The sequence below is a fragment of the Strongylocentrotus purpuratus genome, unplaced genomic scaffold (assembly GCF_000002235.5).
Source record: "Strongylocentrotus purpuratus isolate Spur 01 unplaced genomic scaffold, Spur_5.0 spur5_scaffold_5, whole genome shotgun sequence".
Lineage (NCBI taxonomy): Eukaryota > Metazoa > Echinodermata > Echinoidea > Camarodonta > Strongylocentrotidae > Strongylocentrotus > Strongylocentrotus purpuratus.
Genome location: NW_022145611.1, coordinates 11,208,847 through 11,221,554, shown reverse-complemented (window position 1 = coordinate 11,221,554; position 12,708 = coordinate 11,208,847). Strand labels below are relative to the sequence as shown.

Sequence of the window (12,708 nt, the reverse complement as noted above, 5' to 3'; positions counted from 1 at the left end):
TCTTGTGTTTTTGTTGTCATTTATGATTTTGATTGTATTTGTGTTCTCACTGTATGAATGCAGTTCTTTAATTACAGCCAGGCAATTCACAAACCCCCCTTTTTTGGAGAGTGGGAGGCAAATTTTACTGGCAATTACAGTATAGCCGCCCTCCTGTCCCTGTTTCCTTATTCTGTACGGGAATGTATCAATGGATTTGATTCTCCCTCTCTTGACTTATGCCAGTCCCCTCTCGTTCTTCTTTGGGGGGATGTAGGAGGGTGTTTCCACCCCTTTACTGATGTTACAGTGAATTTATGTCGTACCATGAACTGCATTGTGCAATGTGAACATGTGTGCGTGCGTGTGTTTTTGAGAGTAAGTTGTGAGAAGCAGAATTAGTGAGAACACGAATGATAGGGAGACGGAGAGAAAGAGAAAGAATTTTGTTTTCGAAATTCATGTACAGTTGTATACCGGTATGTACGTAAATGTGTGTAAATGTTGAATTATTTGATAATTTTGTAGAATACTACATTGACGAGTGGAATAATTCATACATTATTATGTCGCAGGGTTGTTAGGAGTACATGTACATCCATTCACAAATCTCTTCTAATTTATTTTCCTTGTCGCAGTCGTGGTCAAGCTCATATTATTGCTCGATGTGGCAGCAACAAAGTTTGTCGGTCGAGGTTTTTAATTGTAATGAAGGACAATACAAAGAATGCATTTATGAACTAATATATTGAGAATATGTTGTGTGCATGGTTGGGAAAACTGCTGCAGTTATTTCCTTCTTATTACCAACAAATTAATTCAACAATTATCAACCATTTATTAATGAGGGGGTGTGATGAACGGGATTGTTCATTTAAATCAGTTTAAAGTACAATCGTAAAATAACAATTGAAGAAGAAAACTTACTGTGCAGGAGTCCTGTTTATAAAGAGTAAGAAAAAGATATTTACATGATAAACACTGGATATAGATGGACAAGAAGAAGAAGAAGAGTATATTGTAGAGAATGGGATGTATATTTATTAGTGACGTGAATATTGGTACTACTTTTTGCTTTGTCCCGGAGAGTAGGAAGACAATGCAACTCTGCGGTACTTGGGTCACGACTGCTCGCCATGTACAATACATTAAAGAAAATAAAAGGGCAGAAAATATAGGAAAGGTTCATTACTGAAGTTCGTTATGCTCCTCCGCCTGCCACTTGTAGTTGTACACGCAAGCAATGATATTGAGAGTTATGCGAGCTATATCAGATTTCACAGCTTAATTGAGATGGGAAGCCAGGCTTGGCATACCGGGCTGGCCTGGGAAAAAATATGGCATACATTTTTTTTCCTTCCCGAATCGATTTATCTGGTGTTTTATAGGCCTGGTTTACTCGATCCAGCTGGAGAGGGAGATTTAATATATTTTGCCGTAAAGCCGGAGATGAAGATGGAGGGAAAGAGAGAGAGAGAGATGCAATGGCTAATAACTTTTTGTCCCAGGCTTGTTCATTCATCTCTCTCTCTCTCTCTCTCTCTCTCTCTCTCTCTCTCTCTCTATCTCTCTCTATCTCTCTCTATCCAGTCTCTCTTCCACCCCCCGCTCTCTTCCTATCATACCTCTTCTTTGGAAAGGGAGCTGAGCGATGATAACATTGTAATTTTCCCAGTGGCGTATTCTGAATAATTCAGGAGTGATACGGAGGGTGGGAGCCTGGGCCCTTTTCTTCTACGTGCGTTGGACAAAAGAATGCAGAGCTGCCAACTAGTACGGATTTTCCGTAATTGGTACGGAAATTAACGACCATTACGGAATGTTGTCTCAAATTACGGATTTAAAAAAAAAAAAAAAAAAAAAGATTTTTTTTTTTTTTTTTTTTTTTTTTTTTATAATTTTTTTAATGAATTAAATATGATTTATCGTAGCGAGTGCTGTGAATAGGAGCCATTTTTCATGATAAACTGTGTTGTGATGACCTGAAATTCAATACTTAACATCTTTGTGTGAGTAAAATCACCAAAAATTTCAGATAATCATGCGTCCGCGCAGTGTTGGCGTGTCGTTTTTTTAGATTCATAGCGCCGCATAAGAAATTACTGATTTATACCCCAAATTACTGATTTTGAGCCTTGTGATTACTGATTTTCTGTTCTGGAGGTTGGCAGCTCTGAGAATGTGTTCGATAGTAATTGCCCAGTTTTATGTATTGAGGGCTTTGTGCTGTTAAGTGCTGAATAGTCCACCCGAATAAAGGTGAGAACTGATTAGATAAAGCAATTATGGCCTAAATGAAGAAGATAACATAATTTCCAAAATAATTTGTCATTTATATATATTAATGGATAATAATAATTTTTTTATTATCATTATTGTTTTTCTTTTTCTTCTGGGGGGGGGGGGGGGCTAAAGTATTTCCGATCAGGTAGAGCGTAACGATCGAATGGGGCTCAGGGGGTTGGGGCTCAGGGGGTTTAGGCATTAAATTACGGTGAGAGGAGCATCCGAGGGCCTGCAGTAGGGTCCCTAATGGGGCAGAGCCCCTGAAAGCTCATGGGTTTTAGGCTTTAAATTACGGTCAGACGAGCAAATTTGTGACACTGGCAGGTCACCTTCCTTTCTTTGTTTCTATTTCTCTTTAACATACTGTTTCAGAAAAGTATTGTGGGGGGGGGGGGGGGGCTCGAGCTCTGACATTAATAAGCATATTTTTTGCCCGACTGTAAATTTCCAACAAACGCGTACAACATTTAAAAAACATTGACTCCATTGTTAAGTTTAAGATTGCTTTAAAGACTCATTTAATATTTAATTCATCCATTTTGTCTGTTACCCAGTACATCTTGTCTTTGTATTTTGTTGTGTTTTTCTCTAGAGCGCTTAGGGACATGTTTTAATACTATGTGTTATGCGCTATACAAGAACGGTTAATTATTATTTATTATTATTACAACTGTAATTTACGAACAAGTGGGAAAAACCGGGAAAATCATTTTATTTTAGCACTGGTATTGAATTAGAAATAAACCAGGTTTGGATATTTTTATTTTTATTATTTTTTTTTTATTTATTTATTTTTATTTATTTATTCTTATTTTTTTAAATTATTATCATTATTATTATTATTATTATTATTATTATTATTTATTTTTTTTTGGGGGGGGGGGCATATGAAGGGGTGTCTTTTTTATAGATTGGACGCGGTCCGCGCGGTGCCGCATTAAGGGGTTTCACAAACGTTCATGTTGGGCCATTTTCGAGAAAAAGGTTACTTTTTCTAAATGGTTCAAAATCCTGCTGTACGCGCCGGTATACGCGTTCAGGGGTATTTTTCTTTTCTTCAAGGGCCAGACCGGGGGGGGGGGGGGTGTAATAATGCCCATTGGCGAGACTCCCGGCCGGCGCCTGCGCTTGCCGGTCTTTAGATTTTCAGTAGATCAAGATGGATGCCCACGATACCGACCCAGACCTACCAAGTCTCACGCAAAGACAGGCATATAGCATAGCTGGTCCCTCATACTTTGTATAGTAGAACAGTCACTGTTTATTGTACATTGTGTACTTTTTCTAAACATATACAGGTACTTCACATAATATTGATCAAAATTGAAATGTAATTCTTTTTTCCAAAGAAAGGACTTATGATGTCTGCGCAGTAAACCCATTTGGAAGTGTAAAGGTTAATGTTATTGCATCTCTATTGAAATACATTTTTATATTGTGAGTTTTACATCAGAAGTGCAATTTTATTTATTTTACATTGTCAATAATTGAATGGTAATCCCGAGGCGCGTACGGGGGGGGGGGGGGGGTTAATCCCCCCTTCTTTTTTTTATGTGTGTGTTTTGTAGGAACCCCCCCCCCCCTTCCCCCAACGGAACGAAATGTTGATCGGTCAAATTTTTAAATATCGGGATTCTCCCAAAACAAAATATGACCTCTTACCCCTCCCCCCCCCAGCTTATTCAGGGGCTGGTTGAGTCGTTGCAAAAAAAATTGGACCCCCCCCCCCAAAAAAAAAAAAAAAAAAATGTCCTCTTTACCCCCTCCCCCCTCCCCCTTTTATTCAGCGACTGGCTGAGTCGTTGCGAAATTTTCGGCCCGATTTGAAATTGTTAACCCCCCCCCCCCTTGAAAAAAATCCTGCGTACGCGCCTGGTAATCCCTGTCGCACTTTAAAATGCTCAATAGGTTACAATTAAAAAAATACTTAATACTTATACACTTTTCTTAAAACACCCGTTTAGGGTGTGAATTCGGGAAAGAAAAAAATCACGCAAAATTCTCATTTAGGGTGTACTTTGGCTTCATAAGAAATCCTTGTTTACGGGATGTCTGGAAAACCTCTCGTCGCGCATGATCACATTATTTCTACATGACTGAGACCCTCGGGCTGCCCCCTCCCGAAGCCCCCCCCCCCCCATCAGTACGACAGTGAATATAATATACAAACATAATACAAGTGTGTGCAGGGGCGTCACTAGACCTTTTTCAGTGGGGGGGGGGGGGTGTAGAGGCCACTGATTATCGACAAAACTAGACACCAATTACCGACAAATATATTAATGCCAATGTCCCAATGTCTATAAATTTAACCATAAACCCGGGGCCAGGAGCTAAATTATTTAATTGTATTGTTTTCGACCCTTATTCCTTGTCTGAATTCATTCTCCCCCTCCCGTTTGACGTTTTATTAAATTATTAGAGAAAGAAGAGGTTTCATTAAATTATTACTCTTAATCATTGTCTGATTACAGTTATCTCCTCCTGCGCAAAGCGCAGAAGCTTTGACGTTTCATTAAATAATTACTCTTAATCCTTGTCTGAATTCAGTTTCGCCAAATCCGCGCTAAGCTTTGAAAGAAAGAAGACGATTCGTTGTACTGTTCTTTTCTCTTAACCCATGACTGAATTCAGTTTCGCCCTCCCGCGTAAAGCACGAAAGCTTTGACGTTTCATTACATTATTTCTCTTAATCCTTGAATGAATTCAGTTATCTCCCTCTCGCGCGAAGCGCGGAAGGTTTGACGTTTCATTATCATTAAAGAAGATGATTCGTTGTACCGTTCTCTTCTCTTAATCCGTGTATGAATTCAGTTGCCCCCTCCCGTGCGAAGCGCGGAAGCTTTGACGTTTCATAAACTTATTAGAGAAAGAAGACGATTCGTTGCACCGTTCTCTTCTCTTAATCCGTGAATGAATTCAGTTGCCCCCTCCCGCGCGAAGCGCGAAAGCTTTGACGTTTCATTAAATTGTTACTCTTAATCCTTGTATGAATTCAGTTATCTCCCTCTTGCGCGAAGCGCGGAAGCTTTCACTTTTCATTAAATTATTAGAGAAAGAAGACGATATGTTGTGTACTGTTTTGGATTCTTAATCCTTGTCTGAATTCAGTTCCCCCCTTACTGAGCGCGGAATTTTTGCCGTTTCATTCAATAATATTATTAGAGAAAAAAGCCGATTCGTTGTACCGTTCTCTTCTCATAATCCTTGTCTGAATTCAGTTTTTCCCCCTCCCGCGCGAAGCGCAGAAGCTTTGACTTTTCATTAAATAATTAGAAAAAGAAGACGATTCGTTGTACCGTTCTTGACTTTTAATCCTTATCTGAAACCAGTTTCCCATACGCGGAAGCTTTGACGTTTCATTAACTTATTAGAGAAAGAAGACGATTCTTGTTCTGCTTTCGACTCTTAATTCTTGTCCGAGGAATTCAGTTGCTCCCCTCCCTTGCGAAGCGCGGAAACTTTCACTTTTCATTATATTATTAGAGAAAGAAGACGATACATTGTAATGTATTGGATTCTTAATCCTTGTCTGAATTCGGTTCCCCCCTTACCACGCAAAGCGCGGAATTGTTGTCGTTTTATTAAATTATTAGAGAAAGAAGACGATTCGTTGGACCGACTTTTAATCATTGTCTAAACTTTTAAAAATATTCCTTTGACCGATAAAAAATCCCAGTTCGTAGGGAAAAAAAAATTGCCGGCCGACCGACATAATAATCTCACCGACCACCGACTTCAAACTTCTGCATCGATATAGTCACAGAATACAGGATCGAGCAAGATCCCGACACAGCGGACCCGACACAGCAACCGAATTATCTATGCGTATCTTTCTTGCTCCCTCGTTGTGGCGACTCCACCCAACATCTCCCTCTCTCTCTTACTCCCTCCCCTCTTCTCTCAGGCTTTTACCCCCGTCTATCTCCCCTCTCTTTAACCCCCCGTTACTTTTGTTTCCTTTTCCCTCTTTTTTCTTCTTTTTTCCTCTTCTTTCGTTTCCTTTTGTTTTCCTCTCTTCCCTCTTTTTCTTTTTTCTCTTTCTTTCTTCTCTTCTCTTTCCTTTCTTTTCCTTACCTTTTTTTCAGCAGCGCAATTTTACCGACAATATCTTGACAGGTGAAGGGGTGTTGCACCCCACCCCCCCCCCCCTTTAGCGACGCCCCTGAGTGTGTGCTTCAAAAGACTAGACTTCTATTTTATGAAAGTGTATTATTTTCGTAACGAAATTCTTCGGCCTTTTATATACTCGCGGGTACGGTGTCGATGTCATAATCCTAGAGATTTGTCTATGGTTATAACGAACTCGTACGCACTATTGTTCGCGCTTGGCGCTTGGCGCTCGAGCGAATTAACTCCTGGCGATGGAGCTGTTGTCTTCTATACCTGGCATCACGCTTCACCAAACTCGGATTCATAGGTCCATTCATAAACTCAGAGATTATTTCATTCAATTACTGCGGCAGGATACTTTGTAAAGGCCTGTGGCGTAGCGATATGCCGCAATGCGCAACAGTGATGTGTCACTGCAACACAAATATTGATTAGCGGTAAAATGTACTTGAAATAATGACAAGAGAAGTCCCAAACACTTAGTGGTATTTCCGCCCTCCTTTCCATCCTTCTTGACACGCTAGAGAATGAACCAATAATCAGTATGTTGATTACATGGGCAGAGGATCCGTGGAGGGCGAAGGGGGTAGGCCTGCTCCCCTCCCCCGAAAAAAATATATATGCACCTCTTGCCAGATAAAGGATGCCCTAGTCTGTGTAGGTGCGCCACATAAAATACACAGACTGCCCCCTCTTTTGAACAGTAGTTATAGTGATATTTTCAGTGTGATAGATGTTTTAGATTTTAATTCGAAAGCCAGACAGGTTTATCCCTATAAATTAAGGTGTACATTTTTGTCTTCAATTGACATCCCTAGATTTATGCCGTATTTGTCTGCTCTTGTGTTTTAATGACCAATGCTTTTGGTTAATAATTTGGCCCATATGCCTCTATTTAAGCATTTGCCTAAATATAAAGTGCTCGTTTTTCCATTACAGAACTTTTCTCCAGTCAAACTACAGTTGCGAAGTTCATCTGGTCTCAAAAAGATCGGATTTGAGTAAATATAAATATTATATGGCAGTTTTTTATTTAAAAAAATACCCTAATTCGCTGAGTATTAAAGTGTGTCACACTGCTCCCTGAGCTGAGGAAGCTTTCTTTCCGTCTTTAAGCTATACCCTCCACTCCCCGAAATATTGCATTTTGGTTCAAGTTGAAAAACCTTCCCAAACGAGGTATTTCTACTTATTTTCGACTTCCAGGGATGTCAACCACGCACTCAAATAGCTTGAGGAGTTATTACGTAACGAATTCCTGCGCACACAACTTTCGTTTCTCCTGCATACATCCATCTACAACGCGCCATCCGGCGAACGCATTGAACAATGCGACTGATGAATAATTGATGATTCTACTCTTTATTGAATCAGTAAAATTTGAATGGAGGGAAGGGGTTGAACACAATTATCGATTGTTGTTTTATTTGAGGTAGGCCAATAGGCACATGGTCACTGTTCAGGACCGTTGCTGTCGGGTTGATATAGGGGTCACTGCTGCATGACTACCGCAGTTTCAGAGAAGCCGTTGGTGAGAAGAGTCGCATTTCCAAACCCATACGGATATTCATTTTCTCTTTTGCCATCCCTTTTGACATTTTACTTCACACAAAATGGTGAGTGATAGATTCATATTTTCAATTAAAGCTGGTATCTATAACGTTAGACTTGACCAGAAAGTATGGTTCAGATATAAAGGCACTGCATGCGACTCCTGATGTATGTACTCCTATCCAGGGAGGTGAGACTTTAACTCACATGCCCTGGCCTATATATATCTACCATTTTGTTAAAACGGGTAGATGAAAATTGACTTTGCTACCTGTATGCTTCGGAGTATTTCGCTTTTGATGCGAAGAATATTACACTAATGTATATTAAGTACTTACTTGAGACACTCGCAGGTACAGGGTACGATCCATATTAAGATAATAATATTATTTGGTTCATTATTGACGATCGTATTCCATGTCAATAACTTTGCCATAAGATGACATACTGTATATATATATATATAAATTGGATTCGAAATTAACCTTTTACTGAAGCAAATTTCAATTATCTATCCCTCAAAAAATGCATGTCCGACTAGTAATATCGGTAATAACATCCTAATTTCAATGACATCTTTTCTTTCTTAATAATTTGTTCAGGCTTCTGAACTCACAGAGGAGCAAATCGCTGGTAAGTTGCACATACATTCTTCTATGATGGAATTCATTCTTTCATCATTTGTAATCTAAATTGGAGAAGGATAGATTGAGATCTTTTGTCAGATCAATACAACTACAAAATAAGAGTTTATTGTTCACTTATTGCTATGCAACGCAAGTCGACGCTTGACGCGCTCAGAGATAATTAGGATTATTATTATTTTTTTTTCATTAGCATTTAAGCCAGGTCCGTCACACATGGGCTGGCGAACCAACGTTATGTATTTTTCAAAGCGTTCGATGACTTTCCCTTCTTGCCTGAAACCAAACTTATTTATTATGACAATTTTGGGACAACAGAAACTGGCGTTCTCAACCTCACTTTTGAACGCCATATTCATGGACCAAACACTGAGACGGTAGACCGTAGACCCCACCCCCACTGCAGAAAGATTAGTTTAAATGGTAGGAATGCATTGATAATCAAGAATGGAAATAAATCCACAGAATAATGATACTACTTTATTGTACAATGAACTCGGCAGGGCCTATATAGCCACTGAAGACTTTGTTCATTATGATATTAAATCTGTGGAAGGGCTTTAAATATGACTTAATTTAAGTGCATTTTGACCTCGTTCTCTCCCTGTAGAATTCAAAGAGGCTTTCTCCCTTTTTGACAAGGATGGTGATGGCACCATCACAACCAAGGAGTTGGGTACTGTGATGAGATCACTTGGTCAGAACCCTACTGAGGCTGAGCTTCAAGACATGATCAATGAAGTGGATGCTGATGGTAAGTTAAAAGTAGAAAGGTGTACGTGAGATTATGAGGAAAATTCATAGCCACTTAAAGATTGCTGTTTATATAATTATAAATGAAAAATGCAGTGTCATAATTATACACGATTTGGAAAACAAAATGTGAACACATTGTGATTCACCTCTGTATTCACCTGTATTTACCTGTCTTTTCGGGCTCCTTAGTAAGACAATGTCTTGTAATGGTATGATTGCGGTCTCATCCTGCACTTTTTCAACTGATAAGTTTGGATAATACTTTAAATTTATAATATGTTTTAGAAATATTAGGTTTTGTTACTAGTCTATATGTACATATGTAAAAAAAACCAAAAAAACATTGATATGAAGTTATTATTGTTTGTATATTTGTATTATACCTTACGTTTAGATGTTGCTATTCTGTTAATATATTTGGGTAAATGCAGAAATAAAGTTAAAAAAACAAACTGTCTTTGGACTAGCAACTGGGAGAACTGCAAGATGCTTTCACCAAGTGTATTTAAAATGTAGATTTAGAAGACTTTTGTGGTATTACCAGTGCGAACACGCTGTCTTCATACTGTTGTCATTTTGTGACACAATCGGGCATTCTGTGTGGCCACATAAAAATCAATGTGAACACACCATGTTTACACATGTTGTCAGAGAGAACCCACACAAAGAACCAATGTGTTCGCACCGTAATCCACTTACAAAATGAATAAGGAATAAGATATTGACAGTGTGATCATACTAGCCTCACACCATTTTCCAAACACTGTGTTCGTTCAGATCGGGGTGATTGAGAAAGATGTCATTTTGTACCAAAATGAATACATTCTTGTTCAATTTGCCTGTTTTAATAGGTAATGGCAATATCGACTTTCCCGAATTCTTGACGATGATGGCTAAGAAGATGAAGGAAACAGACAGCGAAGAAGAGATCAGAGAAGCTTTCAGAGTCTTCGACAAGGATGGAAACGGTTTCATCAGGTAAGTTGGACAGCATTGGTGAGAAGATCACCTTTCATTCAAAATATAGAATTATTGGATGTTGGTACAACATTTGATTAAAATCAGTAATTCAACAAATGAGAAACATAAACGTCTTGTATTAAGGTACCACTCAACAAATTTATCCGAATTTGAGTTCGAATTCGGGTAGTTTTTTTAAATTTTACTCTACAAAAAGAGAACAGAATACAAATGTGTTTGTGTGTGTGCATGGGGAGGGGGGGGGGTAGTTGTACTTTTCACTCAAGAGCGCTTTATCTGACGTTAGAATAAGTCTAATAGTGGTACAAATGCAACGTTTGTTTGCTCCATTCATACATTGATTGGCGTCAAGGGGGGGGGGGGGGTCACAAAACTTTCTTTTCTAAAAATATGTGCCTTATGATTTGAATTGAATACAACAAATTCTCTTTACATAATGTTGTTTTTGATAGAATAAGCATTGAGTCGAGTAGCTTTCAAAAGTTGGCACTGCACATCTTGTCTCTATCTTAAGAAATCAATGACAAATCAATACTATTTGGAAAGGCTATTAATGTTTGACCTTAGAAACATATAATCTGACCTATGAACAATTCTTGCTGGCTCGTTTAGCGCTACGACGTTAATGACACATGTTGCATCCTGGAACTACTTTATTGCATCTTATGAACTAATTTATTCTAGGTCCTATGGCAGAAACTATTTTATTGTAATGCAGACAATATCGCAATATTGCATTGCAGAAATTAGTTATATATCTGAATAGTTGGATTCCTATCTGATAACTAAATAAATATACCTTACCTTTTTTCCCCCTCAAAATGTCAATTAAATCCTAAAACACATCATGACCTGTCCATTTTATGAAAAAAAATATTGTAAACAATTACTCATAATTATATAGCAATAAAATCAGACCCCTTTTGAAGGGAGTTCAAAGTCGGACAGTCGAACACATATTCCATCCCTTAGGTAAATAGAATATTTAGGTTTTGTTTTTATTCATCGTTATTTACAATACAGCAATTTCTCAGTGGATGTTTAAAAGTCACAAGTAAAAATATGCCAATCAGGATGTCCAGCACATTCACATAGACCTAAGAACTACACCCTGTTCCTCATCCCTGGTCAAGTGTTATATGGAACTTTGATTGAAGTAAAGCCGTTCGAGAACGTGTGATTTCTCTTTTTGGGCGAGTCATTTGCACAACTTCAAACTATCGAGGGCTCTTCCTTTTGGAAGAAAAAGTTATTTCAAAGATTTTTCTATGGCCGTTTTCTTCCCTGATCACAGCGCTGCCGAGCTACGTCACGTGATGACAAACCTTGGTGAGAAGTTGACAGACGAGGAGGTCGATGAAATGATCAGGGAAGCCGATGTCGATGGTGACGGCCAGGTCAACTATGAAGGTAATCATACAAATAAGGACGGAAAAACCCATTATAGTTTACTTTGGCGGTATAAACATAAAATGTAATTTTGTATAAACATAACTTTAGACCACTAGTGGTTAAATCTAATCATTTGGACCCGTTTTAATTGAAATTCAATGTCATATAATAGAGGGCATTGTATAAAGAGAAAGAAGAGTTTTTTTCCTTTTCCTATACAAGATTAAAATTGCTTGGCGTGATAAAATGATACTATATTATGTTTACCCAGGCGCGTACGCAGGATTTTTTCGAAGGGGGGTTTTAAAATTGTCAAATCACGCCGAAAATTTAGCAACGACTCCGCCAGCCGCTGAATAAGCGGGGGGGGGGGGGGGTGGTGATAAGAGGACATATATATATTTTTGTTTGGTCCCATTTTTTTTCTTTTTTCTTCTTTTTGGATTAAAAAAAAATAAAAAATGAGGCGGTTTTTTCCCCTCCAAAACACACACATAACAAAGTTTGAGGGAAGGGAGGGGGGGGGGGGGGGTGGTTAACCCCACCCCCTGCGTACGCGTCTGTTTTTGTAGCTTCATTGTAATCGTTTTTACCGTTCGGATACAGCAACTTTTTGTGAATGTGATATTTCAGAATTTTAATTTCACTTTACTCCTGGGACATTGACAAGGAAATAAAACGGCCTCGTTTTACATAGTATATTCCTGAATCAATAATGGCTAAACTTAACTCCCATTGTCTTATTTTTCTCATTGTATTTCTATCTTAACAGAGTTCGTTTCAATGATGACCAAGGAATAAGCGATCGCGATGATATCTATCATGTCTATAAAGAACATTTTTACATTTCTATCACCTTGAAAACCTACTATTTGAACCATTATTATGACGTCACTTAGTATGGTTGCTATTTTTACACCTTGATTTGAATTCGTGCCGGGATGTCGACACGAATGTAAGCATCATCATTTTGACCAGTTGGGGGCCACATACATGTGGTACTGTG

The 12,708-nt window shown here is 38.5% G+C and overlaps 1 protein-coding gene across 1 annotated transcript; it reads left to right on the top strand.

Moving 5' to 3' along the window:
* The first annotated feature begins 7,826 nt into the window (after positions 1–7,826).
* Positions 7,827–12,708, top strand: LOC105443934 (calmodulin-A). Its single transcript, XM_011677624.2, has 6 exons — positions 7,827–7,994; positions 8,532–8,562; positions 9,184–9,327; positions 10,181–10,307; positions 11,605–11,720; positions 12,475–12,708. Exons 1-6 carry the CDS (start codon positions 7,992–7,994, stop codon positions 12,501–12,503), a joined length of 450 nt encoding a protein of 149 aa, XP_011675926.1. The 5' UTR covers positions 7,827–7,991; the 3' UTR covers positions 12,504–12,708.